Here is an 11771-nt window from a genome sequence, read left to right as displayed (position 1 = left end):
CAATCTGAAGCCGCCACTCTGATTGGTGTTTTTACCTTTCGCGTTCTGATTTGATGCGCGCATCTCTTTAGCCAATTAAGCAGCGGTAAGATTGCACGCATAGGCATACACACGCATGTGCCACTTGCCTTGGGTGTGTGCATATGTGCATCTCGTAGATAGATTAGGGCCTGCTCACTTTCCATCCATTCAAAGGCGGGCATGTCCACTGTGCCACCGGTGCCTCAGTGGGTGCACGGTTTGACGAAAATGAGTCAAAACGACTTTCAGTCAATTTGTAAGTTGGCCCTGCCTCACGCAGTGGCGAGTGAGGGCAAGCCGACGTCTGAGGTGGTTGATAAGTTGGGCTTTTTGAAATCTCCAGTGATGAAGAGAGAAGGCAACGTTATATCGCCGCCCAAGACGCTGGGTCGGTTCGTGCACTTCCTGCGCTGCTCCCTCTGCGGCCTCGAGTCGATCAACAAGACGCGCTTCGACAGCCACCTACCCTGCAGCCAGATGGGCAATGCCGAACACCGTTACTATCTGCACACCTGCTCCTCCTGCTTTGCTTGCTCTACCTCTCAAAGCCTCATGGACGAACACATTGACCTCTTCCACAAGGGGACTCAGGTATGTCCTACCCCTTTTCCCTCCATTATCAAACACTTCTATGCGAGTGTAGTTTTTTTGCAAACTCCTCTCCGAAATGTAACTCGGTTGGATTAATTATCTCACCTACCTTCCGAAACGTTATCCTATACTTTTTTGAATATCGCAAAAAACAGATCAACTTTCAAATGTGTCTCTTAAATGGCTCAATTTCAATAGCTCTTATTGAAATGCAGTTTAAAGTCGACTGATGGTGTTCCCAACTTCTTAAAATTCCTAACGTGTATCTGTGCTGCCAAATGTTTCTTAACGCGCTCTAGGAGCACGATGAAGCTTAATGTTTGTCAACATTTCAACAAATGATCTTGGCCGTACTCAATTTAAAAGTTTCCCGAAAACTTCATTAGCTCTGTTATGGTATCATCCGGACTCGTGAGAATTTCTAACATGTCCGGGTGATAACTCACGGTGCGCGTTACCGTGAGAAGGACCATGGTTCAACTTCGATTCTTACACTTTCAATTGATGTGATAGATCGCAATGCTCTTCTAGATTTGTCACCAAGTATTTTTCCCAAGATCGTGCATTGTAGACTGCGATTTTTATGCAATCAATGCTATTATGGACTTGTACAAGACTGCCTTGGTAGTGATAGCCACCTAGAAGCAGCTTTGCAATTTTTAATGCATCACTATCCATTTCCATTTAAGGCTATCGTAAAATTATTCACAAATTATTTTCCACTCCTACTGAATGGGTTGAGCCAGTAAGGTTTAACCATATTTGCAGTTTCCAAAAATGTGTTTGAGCTGGGAGAACTTCCTTACTCTCTATGCAATTAAAAGATGTCTGCCACCGAGACTTACGTACTCTCCTAATAGGTTTCACTAAGTTTTCTTAGCTTTGGTGCATCAAGAGTGTGAAATAAAGACTTGAAATCTAAGCCTTTTTCTAAAGTTTATTCTTTTTGGAGTTATCGAATAGGTTTATCTTCTATTGGACCTCTATATCATGAAAGTCGATGGAGTTGAATCCCCTGATTTGATTCGGCACTTGAGGTCAATTTTTTACCACATAAACAAGTAGAGGTCGTTATTCAGGAAAGGGGGGAAACTTTTATTATAGCTTAATCGTGCGCTTGTGCGTGTGCGTTATTCCCGGCCGGGATTGACTTCGTAAACAGCCCTGTGTGTATGTGTCGTAGCGGTTGAGCTGGGGTCATGTCAATGACAAGATAAACAGAACGATTCCTTGTCCTGATTAGAATTTAGAAGACTTACGTTGCATCAGCCCCTTCGCTTAATATTAGGATGCCATCTTAGAACTTCCTTTTCATTTGAGTGCGACCCAAATGGAAAACTACAAACCATGATCAACAGAAATATGGCCAAAGGAAGAAATAGTTTATCGTGAAAACCCGCCACTTCTGCTGTTCTGTCGTCTTACGCATTGATGCGAAATAATGTGAACTGAGTGGCATTCCATCCCGCGGTATTTCGGTCCTGACAGTACATTTTTTACACCTGATTCAGCACTTGTATTCCCAAATCTCAAGTATGAAATATGCCAATTAGTTACTAATATCCGAGTTGTAGCATGTATGATGTGTTTTATACCGCTTTCTTTACTCACGCAACTATTAAACGACCAGCATGTATGATTTTTATGTTCTTGGTCTGCGAAGCACCCCTATAATCAAAAAAACCTTTTCAGGTATTTCCATTTTCTTTTAATACGAAAACGAATAAGACTTCTAAAATTTGTCAGTATGATCGCAAAGACCCACTATTTGTAAATCACCCCAAAGTGGTAAAGTATTTCATTTAATTTGCTTGCTTTAAACTGCAACAATGGGCAATGAAGGCAACCACAAGATAAGGAAGCCTAAAGTAGATGGATGGTATTCCTCTGGCAGGCGGCTATTAAGGTGCACTCCCAAATTTCATAGTCCCAGTTAGGAAGGAATTGGGCTTCGCGTGTGCGCCACAGCTCGATAAGGGTAATATCATTCATTTTATTAACGTCTTCACCTCCCGCGCCAACGACTACGAAGTGTAAGTCTAAAACGACCCCCGGTCGTACGGGCGGCAGCACAAGCCACTGAGTGTATTTATCGTTTTCTTAACCCCATACACATTAAGACGAGGGGACGAGGGAACTAAATTTTTTATTGTTGGACCCGTATGCTGCATAATTTTGAGTAGTTATGAGTCGTCCACGCAACTATTGTTGGAGGTTCCGTCAACCGGCCGTTTTTTCTGTCTTCCCCATAATGTAGTTTTATCTCGCAGACTTTGACGTGCATCGCTCCTCGACTTCATTACGCAACGTTTAAGAGCAGAGTCCATACTCCATAATTCCGTAAAATCAACGCGTCAAATAGATGATTATTTTTCAAAGAAACACGAATTTATTGAAATAAATGGATAAGTGGACTAATGTGGAATATAACTGGGTTTTGTTTTCATGTGAGAGATGCATTTATTTGAGATGAAAAAGTAATGTGCGGTCGGTGCGACTCAACTAAGCTAGGCTCGCGCTTCAAATACAAAGTCGAAATGTAATGAAAAGACGTGATTTATAATCCAATTCAAATCTCCCTAAACTGAGAATGATTATCTAGTACTAGGGTATCCTCAAGTTTCGCTTTCCGTGCGAGGTAAACCCGTTGCACAGGAAGTACCCTTCTCACTCTGCCAGACATCTCGGTGTAGGCTAAGGCCAAGCCAGTTTATCCCCCCGGAAGTCAGGTAAGGAGACTTAATGAAAGCACTCGCATACCGAAATCTAATTTCCGCTTTTTCAACCCCCCCAGGATACAGGTAAGATAAGTTGATTGAAATGCCAATGCAAAGGTGTGTGTATGTTTGTGAGTGGCCACAGAGATATAGATTTCGCTCAAACCTAATCAAAGGCTGCGAATGGCCGGAAAGAGTTTAAAGGTTGTGGGAATTTGATATTTTGAACGAAAAATTAACTGCTAGAAGCCACGCAATTATTAGTAGGAAAAGTCAACTGCACACATGCACGCATGCGCGGACGCATGCATACCTCCTTATTACACCTGTGGGAACGGGAATGGGGGAGCGCAGACCACCATCACCACTTCTCCCTCCCCAGACCGCCCAGGCTGATTGGCAGGGGAACATATGGGCTGAAGTGTAGTCAGATTTCACTTGGCTGGAGGTAAGAGGGGAGTCGGAGCTTACAAGTGTTCCGTGACGTACTATAAGTCGACGACGATAGTGGTCCCTATTCAGATCGCAGTCTGTTAGCGTTTTCCCACCACTTCTCTTGAACGTGACAAACGGTTTGCACACCCACCTGGACCTCTGTATAAATTGAAGATGATTTAGAGGACTACTTTCCATCGTAAGCGCGTGCACATACGCATACCTTGTTTCTCCCTCTCCCTCTCTCTCACACACACAGACGACGCATTCAAAGGGATTGCGGTAAACATAAATTGCCGTCGTCATCCCCAAGACATATATGTGAGAGACCTCCCGGTCGCGCCTTTTCGCGACCTCCTACTGAGCACACGAACCCACCTTCCCAACTGGTATTCCACCCTTTCATCTTAAGGTCTTGTGTCACTTGGATAGGAATGGCTTATCTTAATGACCGATTAAAAGGAATTTGCCACGAATAGTTTTTAACAAGCCCATATCACGGATAAATGAAATCAGGTTGATAGAATTGTGGCATCTATTGGGAACAGTTTATGAAAATGGCTCTACATCAGGTGGGGCGCGGGGTGCCATGTGATAAGGGCATGTCCATAACATTACATTAAGCTATGGGGGAGGAAGTGAACTCCCAACTACTGATGTTAAGAGATTAATCAAATCGTCAGACCGTTCAGCTCCACATCACACGACTGACTTCGATCACTTCAACTGATCAGCCCATAATTCACGTTCGGTAATGATAATTCCCTATGACACGTGTGTGCACTCGAAATACGTATTCGGATTTCCGTGACTTAACTAAGCATAGGTTAGTCGATGATTGCCCCTTGCGACTATTCGGTCCTATTTAAAACGCTAAAGACCTGGCTGGTAAGGCGCGGCAAGATTGTTTAGCCTCAGGGGACTGACGCTTCAACCCTACTCTCCATCATATTTTCCCGATGAATGATTTTAGCCCAGCACCCTAGAAACAGGGAGAATTATTTTGTTTGTGAGCCTGAAAATAAGAAGTGTACCCAGCATTTCTCTTATTCTATTAGGGATTTCGTTTAGGTTCAAATTAAACTAACATAAAGTTGTTTAAATTTTGGAACAAGCTCCGAGTGGCGGTGGGTTTCATAGTGAAAATTCACCTCCAAATTTGTACTTGCAGGATGGCGAAACAAAAATGACTTAACAAAGGTTCGAATTGGCATAGTTCACCTTTGATGATTAAGTATATTTCTTATGAGGAGGGTTGAAGAAGTGGCAACCGTGTAAGTTGTTTAGTCGCCACGGTATGTCGATGAGAGGCACCGATTAATATTGTCCGCTGCCCACTCGGTACCACTGGCTTTTGGGACGTGGCGCCACTTGATTAAAATTTTACACCTCATGGCGCCATTGCCCGTCACACACATAACCTGCCTTTTACCCAGCCCTCCTCTCTCCTCACCTCGCCTCGCCTCTCCCCTCATCTCACCTCCTCACACATGCGCATTGCTTGCTCGAATAGCGGAGAGGGGCGAAGGGAGCTTGTCACCTCCCCCCTCCCCCTCCCCCCCCCAAAAAAAACAGTATTTATGCGCACTACCTTCCGGAGCAACTCTCCCTGAGTTGTTGTCATCCCCCTCTGCCCTACCCCTCCCCCACCTTCGCCTGCATACCCTGGCGTATGCAATTTAATTAAACCTGGCGGCAGGACAGGTGAGGCGGAGTTGGGAAGGGGAGAGGTGTGAAAGAGCTTGAAGCAAACTCGAACAAATTTATGCGCGCTGGACATTAATCCATTTAAAAATGCCATAAGTTAATTGGTTAAACGCAATTTCTGCTTGCCACAATGTAGCTGGTTAAACAAACACAAAAGTGCAATAAGAGATTGCTTAGAACATTCGATATGTCCTTTTAAACAGTATCAGAGACATTAATCCCAAATCAAGGTTGTTTTTTTTGTATTTCACTGATTCCAAATTAGGGACTCAGAGAGTGAATAGGCATTACTGGATAGATGATGGAAGAGAAGATTGGCGATGCTGCGTTAAGAGTTACCCTTTATTCATCATTGTGTAGATTCGATTAAGGTAATGCCGGTTTGGTACTTTTTATACTTCTAGGGAAAGCACATGCACACGTGTGGTCTATTGAAATATCATTTATCAAGGGGCTTTTCGGTGGATGAGGGTTGGTTAAGTGCGGACGCCTTAGAATACCCCAATTTAATGGTCCTGCCTACAAACTACCAAATTCCTTGGGCAGAAAGTTCACGCAGATGGGCCTTATCGGCAAGGCTGTCTGATTTCAGGCGCTTAATCATCCTCCTGGATGTGTGCGTTTCCGTTCTGTAGTTTTTCACAGTGTCCCATTGAGGTTTACACCTGGGCGTCGGATCACCGTTACTGTTGAGCTTCCCAAATTCACTACAATTTGGTAGGAGCATTCACAAGGCAGAAAAGTGAGCGCATAAAAATTATATTTGATTTGTACAAGGTTATGTTTGAGTGTGTTCTATGTAGTTACTGACGCAATAACCTCACTGAAATTCGTGCGCTACGCATTTAACCGAATTGAGGGGGCTGACGGGGGGATCATTTTAAATGCAATGAACGAAATCATATTTGGGTTATCAAAGTTGGAATGTGCAGTTGTGTCGACAGCTAAAGCCTGTGCATAAGCGCACATTCTTTCTGAGAGGAAGAGATATGCATGCTTTAGGGTAACTGCATGATAAATAGTGTCAATTTGAAGGATTCCACATACTACCTCTTCACTAGTTCCCGCACCGTTTGTCGTTCCACCATATTAATGACTGGTCTTGTATTGTGCTGCGTCTGCCCAATTGGAAAGAGTCCAAACGAATGCATACAGGACATATGTAGTGATGACATTATACAATTACAGGGCATCAACTGGTCTTGACTTTAGGCGGAATTGATCAGGACTCAGGAGGTGCTCCGTCCGGCTGCCATGACGACCTCGATGACGCCGAGTGCCCACTCCCCCACCTCGGTGGCCACGAACACCTCAGGTTCGAGTCCACCCTTCAGGCGACCAAACAAATCCTCCGAGTTTACACCAGACGTCTCTAAGAGGGGTGACGACAACGGATGTCTTGACCTGAGCACCAGCGCCATTACTACTATGAATGCCGCTGCCGCTGCAGCCACCACGATGTCCTGTGAAGAGCAGACGAGGGGTGGAGTAGAGTACCTCAAAAAGTGTCACATTTGCAGTGCAGAGTTGACAGGAGGTGTGGATGAGTTGACGAGGCACCTAACCTTTGTGCATTTGATCCCTATGCCTCTGATGCTCGGTCAGTTGGCTGCCATGGCTGTTGGAATGAAGAGTGGGCAAAGCAAACCCTTCTCCCCTTCCACCTCTTCCGCCACCAATATTCCACCACCGCTGCCACCTCCTCCACCATCCCTACCATCACTTTTGCCAATTCACGAAAATATGCCACGTAAGTTGCCTTTTTAGTCCCCAGAACCCATGAAAATATTCAATCTTCTAGCATTTACATTCTTATATAAATTAAAGCATTTGAGTTTTTTGATAAAAGTTATGACATTTTCAGTGATATTACTATTCTTAGAACTTCATGCTCGCGCTGTCAGATCCCGCAGACGTCTTTTATGGCATGCAATCAAAGATTTTCAACAATTTTTCAGCCGTGACAAAGGATTAAATTTTCTTGATTGCATAGATGGCGGTTGGGACATTCCAAGCCTGTTGGCGGTATCGAATTCGTTGGGGCGGAATTCCCCGGGTGAACGACCACCTCAACTGTCCTTCCCCTTCGGACAGTTTGACAGTATGCCTCAACAAACCCCACCTCCTCCACTCCCACTAGGCTCGAAAAATTTCTTCGGACTCAACTTCGATCTGCCTCCGCTGCCCCTACTCGAGCGAAATGGTGAAATAGGTCCTCGCCACCCCTCGACCTCGGAGCCGGAGTTCAAACGCGCACGTATTGATCCTCCGCTTGGTAAGACCCTTCTCGCAAAAACCCCCAATGACTTTATACCTACTCGTTTGCTACGAGTACGACCTCACTTAAGCCCCCGTTTCAAGCGAAATAGTGAAAAAGCTTTATTTGTGTGATTGGTTACACGATAACTCCCGAATGAGTACAATTTGTTTTTGGGAAAAAAAGGATAACACAAAAGTGAGCCGTGTTAAGAGTTGGGGTTGAAGTGGTTCCAACGGGCATCGCTTGAAAGACACCCGCTGGATAGGGATGGGGTTGTGCGCGTCCGTGGGAAGGGGTTTTGATTGGCTCTGAAATGTATAGCATTCCATATCCTTTCATTCATCATCCCCCATGCAGCGATAACTTCTTGTGGGGTTGGACCCGATGCACAACTGTAAATCAACGCGCGCACACAATGGGCGCATACATTAAAGGTATGGGATAGGAGTGGAAGAGAGCGAGGCACCGAAACTATAGTCCCATTAGTTAACCACCGCTACCTCGTCTCCCTTCCACCCTCACTTACACGTATGCGCGGTGGGGCACGCACGCCTACGCTTTCTCACACTCGTGAGACACCCCACCCCACTCCTCACCAGGGTCAAATAAATTAGCTTCTTTGAACCCACTTCTGCCGCGCTGTATCGCGGTTGACAACGCAAATTTACCATCAGCAAACACGATGACAGCTTTGGAGAAGGTAGTCTCCCAACTCCTGTCTCAGTAAAATTCGTTGATCTGATGGACACAGGCAAATTCCAGCGTCAGTCCAACGCAGAGCCCATTTTGCAAATAAGTAATTGGGCGGTAGTGTGAGAGGAAGGCCATGAAGAGGATGTTACGTCCAATTGATACGTGTTGAAGTCCATCGATGTGACATTCCATGATATCCCCACATTCGATCGACTTTAAGGACTTTGCATTAATTGCCATTAACCAAGGCGTCTTTCTATCCGTTGGAGAGAAATTTGAGCCCACTTGCTAAAACAGTGTTTCATGATACGCACCTTTGTGTGCAAGTAGTATATTAACTAAGGTAGAAGTCATTGCTTTCTGTCGCAAAGGAAAAGGTTAATCTACGTTAACTACTGCTTACCACGTGCACACGTGTTATAATGTTTGAGCTTCGCGATTCAACAAGGTTGCTGATTGATCCACTTTGCAATGTTTTAAATTGAGATATCCCACCCGGGGGATAACAGCCCCACGGTGTATGCGTGTTTGCTTGTGCTTTGCTGCATCAGGACGCACACACATATATGAGAGCCCCACCGCAAACACACACCCACACGCAGACGAATAAATGCAAACTTGGGCATTTCTGGTTTTCGTAGTCAAATCCACAAAGATGGTGTAGTAGCTTAAGACCGTCTCCTTTTTCAGGCTCTTTGAAATTAAAGCACTGTACTAACCAGCTTGCATCAAGAATATGTCAGCAAAACTCCTATTTTTGTCATACCCTTGCTCTGCAGTCCGTTTTAGTGACACGCCATCGATGGAGTCTTTTTTATCCAAAAGCATTATTCGATATTGACCTTCTCAGTCGAAAGTGATATGTAAGGTACCGCGATAAAAATATTGAACGAAATATTCGACCTTACCTTGCTTGGGTTTCCCTTGGGAAACAAGTGAAATTTACAAACAAAACAGTAAGACAAAGGTTACGGTTAGAGGCGAATATAACTATCACCAAGCAGCAGTATGGTTATTGGATCAGCAGCGGGACAGCTGAACCACTGATTAAATTCATCACCCTTGAGCAATTTTCCTTTGAGTAGTGGACTGATATGCATAGTTTTGCGGTAACTTCCTTAAGGTATGCTGTGGAGGTAGCGAAAAAGAATACTGAAATCGGTGTATATTGATGAAGAGGTAAGGGTATGTATGTTTCTGCTACTTTTGTATCGGCATGGGATGCACTTGGGAAGTAGAGGGCAAGGGAAGCGGAGAGACCACAGTGAGGCGCCTATTCACGCTACTCCCTATCATCGCACCCCTCTCGAGTTTGGAAAATAAATGGCTAATGCGGTTGTGGGGCTAAGAAGAAGGGAGAGATAACAGCCTTCAGTGTATGTGTGTGTGTAAGGGGATGATATCTGAAATGCCAATAGGGCCACCCAGGTTTGGGTATCGCTTTGTGCAGGGTAGGCGAGAATACAAATGCCATGGTTGGCTTAATCGCTTGATGAGTAAGGAGACAGTTGGGAAGCCGAAGGAATGCTGCTACTGTTGCTGTTGTTGCTATTTTTGTTCCAGCAGTTTTCATGGCAGGTAGTGAGTCTTGTCGGACCAGAAATGTATCTTAGTTGGTATGAAGTGTCCTTTAAGCATATATTTTGATATTTATCGAGAAGCTTTATTTTACTTGCATGAATCTTTTTCACTGGTGCTGCATCTCTTACTGTATCTACTGTCTTTTAATCAGCATTGAACAAAGATTGGAAACTTGTCCCAAAGTCGAGGAAGTGTGACAATGGATCTCTAGGGATTTGTTTAGTATCCTCAGCATACTAGGTGGTAATTTACTAATCGGGTGAAATGGATGTGGAAACAATTTACTTCCATAAACTACGCACTTATGCAAGTGTTACGTACATATGCTTTCGTGGTTATGAACATGATGTCTGCTACTCCAAGCAGCGTGTGGCTACATTTTAACCTCACATAGGCCCAGTTACCATTTCGATGTTTATCCAATCTCACCAGCCCAGTTCCCACCTTTTGCTGAGGTGTGGTTGGTTTCCAAGTATGTTGTGTAAGCAGAGAGGAATGCTTGGAGCCTGCCGAAAGAAAACACTTTTCTGTACACCCACCCACGAATTTGAATTCAAAACTCCCAACCCCAGAAGCGATCATTCCTTTTCACAACTGTTTCAACCTGTATTGAAACATCTCTGTTAGGCGGGAGGATCGTGTCGAATGCAGTTACTTGGAATCCTTGAACAAAGTCAAAAAATCTTCAAATGAATGTAACATTAATAACCAATATTAACAGACACTGGGCACAATGTAATAACCAATCTTGCACATGGAAAAGCTTATATGAGGATAAAATCGGAATTGGAATTCCTTAATATGAGGTAGAAATCAGTCAGTACTCACCATATTACTAGACGCGGGAATGAGTTGGCTACGAAAGGCTTCACCTACTAGGAAGGGACTTTTCTTAAGCTCTACTCACTAAATGCACCACCTATTCTCAGTCGAAGCATTACGTTAATTTACATGAAAATGGCCACTATGGACGGATTTTCTGATTGCAAATATCCGACTCACCGTCTATAAATTGCTGGTGTGATTCAAGTCTCTAAGGTAATTATGCAGTTAAATTTAATTCCATTCTCGGTGTCAGTTTCACCAGCAGCCGTCCACTACAAGAAGCCAATAGCATTGTTTAAGGAAATAGCACGTTTATTTGACAGCTACATTTCATTTCTTTCGTTACAATGGGGAGACTGTAGACGACAGGTGTGACAAATCTATAGCTATGCTTGTGCGTGTATGTGAATGTCGCAGTTTTTATTAAAAATTTTAAGTAATGAACTTCACTGCCCACACAAACACCGAAACCATCGTCACTGTGTGTGTGTGAAGAGATGGTCGAGAGAAGTAAGACAATTGTATTGTATTTTTCAATGGTACGTGGAAGAGGAGAAGCAGAAGAAACAGAGTGAGGATCATCAGACCAATCGCCGCACTAGAGACCCACCCAACCCTTACTATTGGCGCCGTTGGGGCAGAGTTGATAGAGGAGAAAATAGCATCAAAAGCGCTTATTAGAGTGAAAGGTGACAAATTAAGGGAAGGAAACGGCTCTGGACCACACGCGTTAGTTGCCAGGTGGGTGGTGAGCTTGAAACACCGCGAAACTTTAATGTAGAAGATCATCGGCCGCATCATAGAGGAGAGAAAACCAACCAATACCGCTGAATTTTAAAACTACTAATGATAGAATGACACCTTTTTCTCATTATTTGACAAACATGATGTTTCAAGATTGGTAATTTCACCTGCTCATCCAAAGGTAGCACCTCAATACA

At 44.1% G+C, this 11771-nt stretch overlaps 2 protein-coding genes across 2 annotated transcripts; both read left to right on the top strand. All coding sequences in view use genetic code 11, as the record gives it.

The window, feature by feature from the left end:
- Positions 1-201: 201 nt before the first annotated feature.
- EGR_01559 (hypothetical protein) lies at positions 202-2649 on the top strand (the record flags this gene model as incomplete). Its single annotated transcript, XM_024490808.1, has 2 exons — positions 202-612; positions 2581-2649. 2 exons carry the CDS (start codon positions 202-204, stop codon positions 2647-2649), a joined length of 480 nt encoding a protein of 159 aa, XP_024354673.1.
- Positions 2650-6737: 4088 nt separating this feature from the next.
- On the top strand, positions 6738-7862 carry EGR_01558 (hypothetical protein; the record flags this gene model as incomplete). The annotated part of the gene is made up of 2 exons (XM_024490807.1): positions 6738-7221; positions 7465-7862. 2 exons carry the CDS (start codon positions 6738-6740, stop codon positions 7860-7862), a joined length of 882 nt encoding a protein of 293 aa, XP_024354672.1.
- Between the last annotated feature and the right edge of the window lie 3909 nt (positions 7863-11771).

This window comes from Echinococcus granulosus, assembly GCF_000524195.1.
Source record: "Echinococcus granulosus chromosome Unknown EG_S00006, whole genome shotgun sequence".
NCBI classification, from domain to species: Eukaryota; Metazoa; Platyhelminthes; class Cestoda; order Cyclophyllidea; family Taeniidae; genus Echinococcus; species Echinococcus granulosus.
Note: the sequence above shows the minus strand (reverse complement) of the source record. Positions and strands in the feature narration are given on the sequence as shown.